Source organism: Thalassophryne amazonica, chromosome 10 (assembly GCF_902500255.1).
Source record: "Thalassophryne amazonica chromosome 10, fThaAma1.1, whole genome shotgun sequence".
Classification (NCBI taxonomy): Eukaryota; Metazoa; Chordata; class Actinopteri; order Batrachoidiformes; family Batrachoididae; genus Thalassophryne; species Thalassophryne amazonica.
The window spans coordinates 42,842,645-42,856,640 of NC_047112.1; the positions used below are offsets into that span (position 1 = coordinate 42,842,645).

The following is a 13,996-nucleotide window of genomic DNA, read 5'->3' on the forward strand; positions in this document are numbered from 1 at the left end:
TGGCCATAATAAGGATACATTTATATACTTTTGTTTTCAATAACCCTAATCATTTTAGCACAATGTTATCAATCAAGGCTCCTAATTCTCTGCTCACCTTTGATGATTAATTTGTGTCATGTGAGAAATAATTATTTAAAATGAGTTTAAAAAGAAATGCATGAATGGGAATGAATGGGGCAATCATCATAGGAGTTGCAAAAGTTCAAAGAAAGATTGCTAGTAGTGTACTTTGTAAAAGAAAAATACCTTGCTTCTTCAGCTTCCAATCAGTTTGCTCACTGTAGATGTGGCATGCAGAAAATAATTACTATAGATATTTAATATCACTAGAAACATATGAGCAATCATAAAACAAAAGAACACGTTAATAACTACAATATAGAATGTTAAAGTTTGGAAAAACATGGTTTGAAATTATTTTAGCACTCTAATGTAGTTGGCAAACTGGCATTCACTTCCTTTTGAAAATGGGATTTCTTTCATATGATGCAACTGTAAAATATCAGTAGATGCATTAGAGTTGCTAGCAATGTTTCAATATAACTAAGGTTGTAAAAAGGTGGACATTTCCTTTAAGCTTTCTACACCTCCTGTTGATTTGTTTTATGAACTTATAAGTCACTTCAGACAAAGGCACCTGCCAAATGCATGACTGCAACTTTATGCTAGTGAATGGTTATGTTTAGGCTTGGCACAATGGAGCAGTGGTCATGAACTCGCCTCACACCAGGAAGGTCAGGAGTTCAAACCAACCAGCCCCCATATCTTTTTATACATCTGGAATTGGATGAGGAAGGCTATCGCACATAAAATGTGCGCCAACTCACCACACTTATCCAAAACAGATTTTCTGTGGTGACCCCATACAAGGTCACACTTGATTTTGGACCATCCCAAAGAAATTACTGTTGGAGAACTACACATTTCCTCTGCACAATTTCTGAATAGGCCAAATTTCTGAACAGGACCCGGGCTAGATCCCAGTTCCAATACTGCATACGACTTCCAAAGCACACTAAGCTATTCTGGAAGTGGTCACAACAGTATGGAAGTTGGATGATACTGGAAGAGGTTTTGTGGATTTTAGAAAAATGAAATTCTAACCCATTGAAGAGAAAACAACCTACAACGTAGTGGAGACATTATATAAGAGCTTGGTTCAGGTTCTGGAACAGTACAGCACACCTCTGGAAGTTTCAGCCAGTTTCAGTCGCGGTCTCCATCATCGAGCCTGTGCTTTTGCCTTTGCCCACTATATAAAAAAAAAGGTCTAGATCTCAGCACATTTATCGATTGTGAGGTGGTGAGGCTGCCACTGTCCTCTTAATAAGACCACTGGGCTCTGACTCTGAGTTCCTCTTCCTACATCAACATTGCAACCATGTTATTGCATAAGCAGGGCAAAGTTGGGGCAATGACAAAGAAAGTACCAGATATTTATTTGGTGATGAGTTAAATCATATGCATATGATGTACAATAAAAACAGAATTCTTACAGCTTTTGTTGAAACTACTGTCCAGTATCAACTGTGCCACCATTTCCACAGCATCCTCTGAAGGTCAAAAAAAAAAAAAAAAAATCATGCTTGTCACTAGTTTGTTGTGTCCTACCCCCCCAATTCAAATAGATTTCACATACTGGGGCTGAGTTGACTGCCATAGCACAATCAATCAATCAATCAATTTTTTTATATAGCGCCAAATCACAACAAACAGTTGCCCCAAGGCGCTTTATATTGCAAGGCAAGGCCATACAATAATTATGTAAAACCCCAACGGTCAAAACGACCCCCTGTGAGCAAGCACTTGGCTACAGTGGGAAGGAAAAACTCCCTTTTAACAGGAAGAAACCTCCAGCAGAACCAGGCTCAGGGAGGGGCAGTCTTCTGCTGGGACTGGTTGGGGCTGAGGGAGAGAACCAGGAAAAAGACATGCTGTGGAGGGGAGCAGAGATCGATCACTAATGATTAAAAGCAGAGTGGTGCATACAGAGCAAAAAGAGAAAGAAACAGTGCATCATGGGAACCCCCCAGCAGTCTACGTCTATAGCAGCATAACTAAGGGATGGTTCAGGGTCACCTGATCCAGCCCTAACTATAAGCTTTAGCAAAAAGGAAAGTTTTAAGCCTAATCTTAAAAGTAGAGAGGGTGTCTATCTCCCTGATCTGAATTGGGAGCTGGTTCCACAGGAGAGGAGCCTGAAAGCTGAAGGCTCTGCCTCCCATTCTACTCTTACAAACCCTAGGAACTACAAGTAAGCCTGCAGTCTGAGAGCGAAGCGCTCTATTGGGGTGATATGGTACTACGAGGTCCCTAAGATAAGATGGGACCTGATTATTCAAAACCTTATAAGTAAGAAGAAGAATTTTAAATTCTATTCTAGAATTAACAGGAAGCCAATGAAGAGAGGCCAATATGGGTGAGATATGCTCTCTCCTTCTAGTCCCCGTCAGTACTCTAGCTGCAGCATTTTGAATTAACTGAAGGCTTTTTAGGGAACTTTTAGGACAACCTGATAATAATGAATTACTATAGTCCAGCCTAGAGGAAATAAATGCATGAATTAGTTTTTCAGCATCACTCTGAGACAAGACCTTTCTGATTTTAGAGATATTGCGTAAATGCAAAAAAGCAGTCCTACATATTTGTTTAATATGCGCTTTGAATGACATATCCTGATCAAAAATGACTCCAAGATTTCTCACAGTATTACTAGAGGTCAGGGTAATGCCATCCAGAGTAAGGATCTGGTTAGACACCATGTTTCTAAGATTTGTGGGGCCAAGTACAATAACTTCAGTTTTATCTGAGTTTAAAAGCAGGAAATTAGAGGTCATCCATGTCTTTATGTCTGTAAGACAATCCTGCAGTTTAGCTAATTGGTGTGTGTCCTCTGGCTTCATGGATAGATAAAGCTGGGTATCATCTGCGTAACAATGAAAATTTAAGCAATACCGTCAAGAACTTAAGATTTCATTAACCTTCTGATACTGCCCACGACACACACAAATCTGGAGGTGTCGAACCAACAGGTTGACTCCTTGGCCCTATAGAGCCAAAACTGTACAACCGTAGTCAGCATGACTGCTTGCTGTTATCAGGTAATAAACCAGGCCGTCTACTTAATCCAAGATAGAATATTTACTCACGTTATCTGGCTCCAGCCAGCTAAAACAAAAAACAAACTCTCTGTCAACCACCAAACACGGCAGACATGCTTAAAACTTCTGAGTGCTCAATGATTAAATAAAAGGCTCTATTTCCTTGAGTAATTAGGGTACCAAGGACCAGCATGCACTCTTTGCAAGCAGCCACAGATGAATGTGAGGACACGGAGTGCCCTACCAAAGATGGTTCTCCTCCACTGACAGTTAACACTGACTGCCGAAAGCTGCAAGCTAGCTCGCGTTGTCCACTCGCCAACATTACACTGGTTAGCTGGGTGGTGCTGGAAATGCTCACCGCTTTCTTGCTCATTGCCTTTCTTGGCAGTTGCTGTGTTTCCCATTGTAGGAAGACGAGGCGACGCACAGCTGGCCAAGGAGCGACGGCGGTGGAGGTTAACGGACTGGCTGCTCCGTTAGCTAGCTGGCTGGCTAGCAAATTCAGCTGGTGTTAGTTGGTTGGTTAAAAACAACATCAATATCGTTTCTTTGTGCAGCCACAAGCTCGTCCCGCTGTATAAATCACCCAGCTGATCTTTCTTTACAGCACCCTTTGTGGTTCAAGTGTGCCTCCACTGGAGCGAAACATGATCCAGACTTTTCACCTCTGGCTGTTGCCGCCTTGTGCTGCATTCGCGTCATGTCCGAAGTACAAGACGCTTGCATGTGGGGAGAAAAGTTGCTTTCGCGTACCTCACGTGCACCCAGGTAGATCGAGATCGTGCAGTCACACTGGAGAATTTTTTTTTTTTTAAGATAGCGCAACATGTACCTTTAAAATGTATCATTTCTGGTCTGCAATATATAAGAAACGCAGGTTAATATGGTTTTTAAAATAATTTTAATACTTTTGAAACTTTTTAATTTCACTACTTTTAAATTCATATTACTTTTTAATCATCTGCAACTGTCTTCCTGTCATGTACCAGAGATTACACCTATAAATATCAAGATTTTTAAATTAACTTAATTTATTGCTGCTTCATTAAGATGTTCAAGTACATAGGTTGCGTCAGGTCAGATGGACTTGTTTATTTCTTTGAAGATGTTTTGCTCTTAATCCAGAAAATCTTTATCAGTTCTAGTTGGGATGGGGGTAGATTCAAATATTTATCCTCTGTGGGGTCTGGTTGTCTGGTTGTGCAAAGAAAGCCAGAGTTCAGCTGTGAGCTGCTATTTCGTTTCACTTTAGAAGACGCAAGGACAATCTTTGAGTCTTTTTGATGAACAAAAATATGAATGCAAAACTTTTAAAAAATACAAGCAGCAAGGATAATTCAAAGTTCCTATTCAACCCAGTGGCGAGACTTGGCGAGACAACCACCTGTAAGTCACTCTCCTTTTACAGCCCAAAATTTCTTAGACTACCTTGAGAAGAAAATACGACATTAGGTTAAAAATATCCCAGCAGGTCTTAATCCAGCCACTGCACCCTGTTATCGAGGTGGGTGCCTTCAGTGATACATTACCCAGATTTACAGAATTAGATAGTATCTCACTAGGTGCGCTGACAAAACTTCTAAAGTCTACTGGGATCAAATAAGCACAACCTGCTTATTTGATCCCATACCAACAAAACTGTTTAAGGACCTGTGGCCCACTCTTGGACCGACTGTGTTGGAAATTATTAATCTCTCATTAACCTTTGGATCTGTTTCTAAATGTTTCAAATCTGCAGTGATTGAACCATTACTTAAGAAATCTAATCTTGACCTTAGTGTATTGAAAAATTATGGGCCGATATCAAATCTATCATTTTGTTCTAAAGTTCTGGAAAAAGTGGTTACACAGCAACTCGTGGACCACTTTACTGAGAATCATCTCTTTGAGCCACTGCAGTCTGCTTTTAGAACATATCATTCCACAGAGACAGCTCTCACTAAAGTGGTGAATGATCTTCTGCTTGCAGTAGATTCAGACACCACTACGGTCTGGTGCTGTTAGATCTCAGTGCTGCATTTAATACAGTAGATCACCATATTCTACTTGACAGGCTGGAGAATCATTTTGGGATTACTGGGATTGTCCTTGCATGGTTGACATGATACCTAATCAGTTGTTTTCATTGTGTCTTGAACAACACCACCTCCAACGATAATGATATGAAATATGGGATTCCACAAGGGCCTGTCTTAGGCTCCCTGCTTTTCTCCCTTTATATAGCACCCTTTGGGCACATATTACAGTTTTCTGGGATTACCTATCATTGCTATGCTGATGGCACTCAGTTGTACATGCCAATAACTGCTGGTAATCTCAAACACACAAAATCCTTAGAGGATTGCTTTGCATCAGTGAAAAGATGGATGCCCAGCAATTTCTTACTTTAAACTCAGACAAGACCGAAATGATGGTTCTTGGCCCAATGAGACATCGGCATGAATTTGACCAGCTAACGCTTACCCTAGACTCAAGTGTTATACATCACTCCGACAAAGTGAGGAACCTTGGGGTGATTTTTGATCCCATGTTGTCCTTTGAACCTACACATTAGAGATATTACGAGGACTTTCTTCTACCTGCGAAATATAGCAAAGATTTGTCCCATGCTGATGCGGAGACCCTGATCCATGCATTGGTTTCTTCTAGATTTGACTACTGCAATGCTCTATTTTCTGGTTTACCGCAGTCCAGCATTAGGGGGTCTCCAAATGGTTCAAAATGCTGCTGCCAGACTCTTGACAGGAAGCACAAAGTTCAATCACATTACACTCATTTTGGCATCTCTTCACTGGCTTCCTGTCTCTGCGAGGTCAGATGTTAAGGTTCTGCTATTAACCTATAAATTATTCACAGACTAACACCTCGCTACCTAGCTGAACTAATCAAACCCTACGTACTGACCCAGGCTCTGCATCCACAGAGTGCTGGACTACTTTGCATCCCTAGGGTAAATAAAAAGTATGCAGGCCACAGAGCCTTCTCTCATCATGCACCTGTTCTGTGGAATGATCTCCCTACGACAATAAAATAGTCAGGTTCTGTAGAGACTTTCAAGTCCAGAATTAAGATGCATCTATTCTCCCTCTCGTATGGCTAGCATACTGGCATAGTATGGTACTATGTTTCATATCCTTTTATATTAATTTTAATAGTAATGGAACAGGTCTCGGCGCCTCAACGTCATCTAAATTCTGGTTCTGTTAGTGAAACTAAGGCTAAGGCTAGCGGCCGGCGATCAATTTAGTATTTTCTCTCCTTTTCTGTTGAATTACTGCTGATGAATTATACCTTACGTGTAGTTTTTCCGGCCAATTGATTTTGCTCTTTTTCTCTCTGTCCAAGGTGCAGATAACGTTACATAGGATTGCAGGATTGACGGCTACAGACCGCAGGGTGCCGGACTGACTGCGAGATTCCATGTCTGAAGCTGATGCAGTACACTGCAGTCTGTGTTTGGAATGGATGTTGCCACGGGAACAGGCCCATTGATGGCATGAGGAATGCTGGATGACTCCTGCCTTTGGTATAAACACCTGTATGGACTTCTCATCAAATACATATTTTTTTGTTATTTTGTTTTGATTTTATGCTTTCTGTTTACTCTGTTTTGTAAAACTTTGTAAAAACCTTGTAACTGTTAGAATGACCTAAGCAGTGGGTCACCCCTCTGAGTCTGGTCTGCTTGAGGATTCTTCCTCGATATCATCAGAAGGAGTTTTTCCTTACCACTCTCACCTGTGTGATTGCTCTAGGGGTTGGTAAGGTTAGAGCTTACTTGTGTGAAGCGCCTTGAGGCAGCTTTGTTGTAATTTGGTGCTATATAAAACAAAATAAATTGAAATTGAACTTTTGTTTTTGTTCCCATTTTTCATGAGCTGAACTCAAAGATCTAAAACATTTTCTATATACACAAAAGACCTATTTCTCTCAAATATTGTTAACAAATCTGTCTAAATCTGTGTTAGTGAGCACTTCTCCTTCACTGAGATAATCCATTCCATCTCACAGGTGTGGCATATCAAGATGCTGATTAGACAGCATGATTATTGCACAGGTGTGCCTTAGGCTGGCCACAATAAAAGGCCACTCTGTAATGTTCAGTTTTATCACACAGCACAATGCCACAGATGTCGCAAGTTTTGAGGGTACTTGTAATAGGGTAGCGCAGTTTCGACTGAACCCTGTGTGATATCGTGGGATTTGACTACTTATGGGGACAGCCACTCCCACTGCACAAAATATACACAGCATAACTTCACATGGGAAAATGGTGTACTGTTTTGTTTTCGGCTGCAATCACTGAAGCAGTTGCGACAAGCGCAGTTTTTTTCGGTTCCCACTTGAGAAAGGAAGGCGAGGCAAATGGGAGACGTTGTGTCGGTAAGTGTTAGCCTACACAGCTAACCAGAGTAGGTGCATTCTCTCACCTGCACAACTGCCCTGACACATTTGAGCTCCGGGTCATAAACAAACTGCAACACATGTACACTTTCCACCGCATTGTCACTTTTTCTTTGTATTTTCACTTTGTTAGCATGTAATTTGCCCAAAATCTCAGAGAACGTGCCGTGTTTCTGTCCCCAGAAGTATAGAAATTACGTCATATGCGTCATATTTTACCCCTTTAGCGCTCGCCCTCAAACAAGACTATGCTGCCCAACTGGCATGCTGATTGTAGGAATGTCCGCCAGAGCTGTTGGCCGTGAATAGAATGTTCATTTTTCTGCTATAATCTGTCTCCAAAGGTGTTTCAGAGAATTTGGCAGTACATCCAACCCGCCTCACAACCACAGACCACGTGTAACCACACCAGCCCAGGACCTCCACATCCAGCATGTTCATCTCCAAGATCATCTGAGACCAGCCACCCGGACAGCTGCTGCAACAATCAGTTTGCAGAACCAAAGAATTTCTGCACAAAGTGTCAGAAACCATCTCAGGGACGTTCATCTGCATGCTCGTTGTTCTCATCGGGGTCTCGACCTGACTACAGTTCATATTCGTAACCAACTTGAGTGGGCAAATGCTTACATTCGATGGCGTCTGGCTGTTGACCAACTCTATGCAAAGGAGATGTGTTGCACTGTGTGAGGCAAATGATGGTCACACCAGATAGTGACTCGTTTTCTGACCCACCTGACCCCCCCAATAAAGCAAAACTGCACATTTCAATAAAGCAAAACTGAACTGACAATTTCAAGAAATCAATTAACCAAATGAGATCTATCTATCTATCTATCTATCTATCTATCTATCTATCTATCTATCTATCTATCTATCTATCTATCTATCTATCTATCTATCTATCTATCTATCTATCTATCTATCTATCTATCTATCTATCTATCTATCTATCTATCTATCTATCTATCTATCTATCTATCTATCTATCTATCTATCTATCTATCTATCTATCTATCTATATACACTCAACAAAAATATAAACGCAACACTTGTTTTTGCTCCCATTTTGTATGAGATGAACTCAAAGATGTAAAACTTTTTCCACATACACAATATCACCATTTCCCTCAAATATTGTTCACAAACCAGTCTAAATCTGTGATAGTGAGCACTTCTCCTTTGCTGAGATAATCCATCCCACCTCACAGGTGTGCCATACCAAGATGCTGATTAGACACCATGATTAGTGCACAGGTGTGCCTTAGACTGTCCACAATAAAAGGCCACTCTGAAAGGTGCAGTTTTATCACACAGCACAATGCCACAGATGTCGCAAGATTTGAGGGAGCGTGCAATTGGCATGCTGACAGCAGGAATGTCAACCAGAGCTGTTGCTCGTGTATTGAATGTTCATGTCTCTACCATAAGCCGTCTCCAAAGGCGTTTCAGAGAATTTGGCAGTACATCCAACCAGCCTCACAACCGCAGACCACGTGTAACCACACCAGCCCAGGACCTCCACATCCAGCATGTTCACCTCCAAGATCATCTGAGACCAGCCACTCGGGACAGCTGCTGAAACAATCGGTTTGCATAACCAAAGAATTTCTGCACAAACTGTCAGAAACCGTCTCAGGGAAGCTCATCTGCATGCTCGTCGTCCTCATCGGGGTCTCGACCTGACTCCAGTTGGTCGTCGTAACCGACTTGAGTGGGCAAATGCTCACATTCGCTGGCGTTTGGCACGTTGGAGAGGTGTTCTCTTCACGGATGATGCGAAGGAGATGTGTTGCACTGCATGGGGCAAATGGTGGTCACACCAGATACTGACTGGTATCCCCCCCCAATAAAACAAAACTGCACCTTTCAGAGTGGCCTTTTATTGTGGGCAGTCTAAGGCACACCTGTGCACTAATCGTGTCTAATCAGCATCTTGGTATGGCACACCTGTGAGGTGGGATGGATTATCTCAGCAAAGGAGAACTGCTCACTATCACAGATTTCGACTGATTTGTGAACAATATTTGAGGGAAATGGTGATATTGTGTATGTGGAAAAAGTTTTAGATCTGTGAGTTCATCTCATACAAAATGGGAGCAAAACCAAAAGTGTTGCGTTTATATTTTGTTGAGTATATATATATATATATATATATATATATATATATATATATATATATATATATATATATATATATATATATATATATTTAAAGTAATGTATTAAATATTTTCTGATCATTAATCCTTTGGTTAACAGTAAATCATAACCACAAATTATAATGTTTAGTGTTGTACTGAAATATTTTGTCATAAAAGGTTTTTTTTTTTTTTTTTTTTAATTTCAACATATAAAGGATATCAAGCTCTAAAAATTAAAAAGGCATCTATATGTTTTGGAAGAAATTCTTGCACTCAACTTTGCCTCTTCCTGAGACACAAAAACAGAAAATTAAGCTGTGGCATATACAAGTATTATAGGGCTGTAACTAATCATTATTTTCTAGTGCCAAACTGATATGGATTTTCTGTGTGGGTGGTGGTGGTGGTGATGGGGGGGGTTATACTGATCTTATGGAATAAAAAAATACAATATTGATATAAAAATGGAAATGATTTTGAATATTTCATTATTAAACCCTGGTAATAATGAAGTGTAACTGAGGCTTGATATTTTCCAGTTTAAACATGATTTATTATGAATAACTATAAATCACCAGAGAAGTCTGTTTACATGTTTATATATTTACAAAAATAGGGGTTTTACATTTAAAAGTGTTTATTTCTTGTTAACTTTTAAAAAATATGAGCGAAGATGCCTAACATTTTGATTTATATAAAAATACAGCTGTTTGTGAGAGTATTCTACCATCTTGGATTATTTTGTTGAAGCAATTATTTTTTATTTATTTTGTTCGAGCAGTCATACATTACATTGCCTTCATGCAGCCTTCACTTGGACTAGGGGTCGCAATGTCACATTGCTCAGCATTTGCATACAACAGACTTCTCATCTATTTTGGCCCCACCACCTAGGTGGGAGCATAGCGTTTTGTTGCTGTAAAACACCCACTGTGATTGAAAATGAATGGCAGCTGGTCGCTTTGCCTCCGTCTCTTGTAGCTAATGTGACCAAAGGGTAATGGGGGTCCCAGCTATACTTTCTATCATTCATTCATTTTCTATACCCGCTTACTCCAATTAAGGGTCACCGGGGGGGGCCAGAGCCTATCCCAGCAATCATAGGGCATGAGGCAGAGTACACCATGGACAGAACGCCAGTATAATCGCAGGGCCAATTTAAGTCTCTGGGAGGGGAACCCCACACAAACACGGGGAGAACAAGCAAACGCCACACAGAAAAGCCCCAGGTGGGAAACAATCCCAGAACCTTCTTGCTGTGAGGCAACAGTGCTAACAGCATCTGTGCTGCCCCAAGCCATATTTGCCAGCATTATAAATAATACCACTGGAGTTCCTTCTGCTGGACAAACTGTAATGACACCATTTCCAATTGCCAAAATGTCTTTCTGCATGATTATTTGGTAAATAAAAATTTTCATATCGATAAAAATAACGGACATACCAATATGTTTGTGAAAGGCTCATTTCAGCCAATATTATCGGACTACCGATATAATGGTCTGACTTTAATTTTTATTATTAATTCATCCGTTTTTGATTTCTGTGATTAATCAACTCTTCAAGTTTTCCAAAAAAATTCACAAAATGGACAAAAATGTCAATCTGTGTTTTCCAAAGCACAAGATAACGTCCTCAAGTGTCTTGTTTTTGCCCACAACCCAAAGATATTGAATTTACTGCCATGAGAGGAGTAAAGAAACTCTCTCTTTCTCTTCTCCCCTCTTTCTTTCTCTCTCTTCCCCCTTTCTCTCTCTCTCTTCCCCCTCTCTTTCTTGCTTTCTCTCTTTCCTCCTCTCTCTCTCTTCCTCCCTTTCTCTCTGTCTTCCCCCTCTCTTTCTCTCGCTCTCTCCCCTCTCTCTCTCTTTCCTCCCCCCTCTCTCTCTCCCACCCCTCTCTCCCTTGCTGGGTTGTATTTTAGCACCATGGTCAGCGACACTGTACCAGTTTTGCTTTTGTTTCTTTTCACTGTGTACCACTTGCTAAGTTGCGAGCAGGAGCTAATGATATCATAAACACCTTTTTGCTTTCAGAAACAGAAAAAATGAAAATAAATTTCTGTTGATTTAGTATGTAAACCCAGCAGTTATCAGAAACATCATGTTGGCACCAGAACGAGAACACACACTTCTGCACTTGATTCAGGTTCCCCCTCTTTTGAGTGAATGGTTTCGTCCAAGGAGTCGCTCCAGCACGCGCAGCACAAACAGCATCAGGAGACTACAAACTACACATTTTTGTTTCTCTCTCATGTGATGAACGGCTTTTCAGGCTTGGGGTTGGACATTTTTCTGTCTTTTTTTCAGGGAGCCCCTGGTGTCTCTTTTCACCCAGGCTTTCTGTTTTCCAGCAGAACCGCTGCACTGTCACTGCCTGGAACGAATAAGGTAATGTGAACGGGCTACTTTGATTTCCCCTCTCCATTCTTTTGCTAGTTAGCGTGGCTAAGCTAACTGTCCGCTGGTCGGTTCATTGTGTTCTCTACGCAGCAGCAGAAAAAAAAAACTGAATGTTGGCTCCATTTACCGTTGCATATGGTGAGTAGCAGCGTTACCCGATTTTTTTTTTCTCTGTTCTGCTTCTTCCACTTGACTGACCTAATGTAGCGCATGCATTAGCTCCTGTTCGCTAGCAACGCAGGCAAACACCGGCTCTGTTTCTGTTTATGAGCGCAGCCGCGTTCCGTAAAACACCCAGTCTGAGGACACATTCTGTGGTACTTCCCCAATCCATCAGCAAGCGGGATGGCCTGTTCCTCCATATCGGGATGCTTTTAGCTCTGAGAAAACTTAAGATCCATTTACTTTTCTATTTAGATTTTAGATGTATTTCCTGTGCAAGATCATCACTTCAAAATTCGATACTTTGCAAGTGGTTATTGTGCAGGAATTAAGTCATATGTGAGCACACAGGATTTTTGTTTTATTACGTTAGATTTGCAGTCTGCTGTGTTACTAGGGATGGGTATTGATAAGATTTTATCTGTTGATGCCATTATCGAGCCAATTCTTTATCGATTCTCTTATCAATACCTCTTCTGAATTTTCTGTGTACTAAAAGTAGGCTTTACAGGTTTTCTATGTCAATAACTATTGAGTCTTAAAGTAAATAAATATGAAATTGGTCCCTGGATCCTTGATCTCTGGACATAAATAAAATCTCTACATGATGGATCCTAGATCTCTGGACAGAAATCGAAATAAAATCTGTAGTTTTTGTCAAAAGCATTTCCTTTCAGACATTAAGGGCACAAATGTATCTCCATACCTATGAGCTGAACTCTTGCAGCCAGTGTTGCAGACCGAATAGTCCGCCCCTAAAAATCGGTCCGCCTGCCTTCACTGTGCATGCGTCATTTCGGACCACAGCAGCACGTCTGAGACGGAGTCTCTTCACCCAAAGTAATCAAATGAATTAATGGGATTATTAACCATTAGATGATAAAGGTAAAACCTCTTAAATTATTGTAAAGTCAGTTTTAAGCAGAAATGGGCTGTGTGCACGCCAGAACGTGATGTAACTTCCGCTGAGATGTCAGGATGGTTGTAAACATCCGGTGCCGGTAGACATAGCAAAAAACTGGCACTTTGGTGCTCGCTAGCTGCGTACTTGTACTTCTGCTTCTACCTACCTTCATACCTTTCTGTCTGTTTACATGTCATGTTTTCTGTTTACATGTTCTAGGCAAACATCACATGTAAACAGACAAAGTTAATCTTTTCAGCAGTGCACAGATAGTAGGGCTAATCACTGCTGTGTGCCATTCTGCACAGCATCAACTAGGTGCAATTCTCTACTGAGTTTCCACAATTTTCCAAAGGACTCGGAATTGCAGAGACAGTGGGTTATTAAGATCAGGAGAGACCATTTTATCGTCACAAGTACTTCCCGAGTGTGTTCGTGACACTTTGTCACTGCTGATTTGATCGAGCCTACCACTTCTGCTGGACGACGACTACTACCTGGGGCTGTGGGCCCTCACTGTTACCTCGTTGGCCTTGTTTTTGCCCAATACGTCAATCAAATATATAAATATACAAAAATGGGTATTTCTACAAACATGGCTAACCTGAAGCAGGATGGTTATTTGGTTAGTGATCAAAAAACAACAGTCAAGTGCTAGCGCCCGTCTCAGGCTAACTTCAATTAGCATCAGTATCTTACCTTCAAAATTGCAGAGGTAGGACGAAACGTAAGACTTGAAACCTTTTTCATGTTTATTCTGTGGCGTTGTACTTGATGCTCTGACGATACGACGCACATCATTAACGGTGAACTTCGGTAACTCCAAGAGACACCTAGAGAACTTCACGGGCTCAGCCATAACACCGGCACTTCTGA

At 41.0% G+C, this 13,996-nt stretch overlaps 1 protein-coding gene across 3 annotated transcripts in view; it reads right to left on the reverse strand.

Moving 5' to 3' along the window:
* Positions 1-3,805, reverse strand: part of prkacba (protein kinase, cAMP-dependent, catalytic, beta a) — a 62,223-nt gene extending 58,418 nt beyond the window's left edge. For all 3 annotated transcript variants that reach the window (XM_034179935.1, XM_034179934.1, XM_034179933.1), the window contains exon 1: positions 3,466-3,805. In XM_034179935.1, the coding sequence (XP_034035826.1) occupies positions 3,466-3,511 (46 nt within the window). In that variant the 5' untranslated portion in view covers positions 3,512-3,805. The remainder of the gene's footprint in view (positions 1-3,465) is intronic.
* Positions 3,806-13,996: the final 10,191 nt, after the last annotated feature.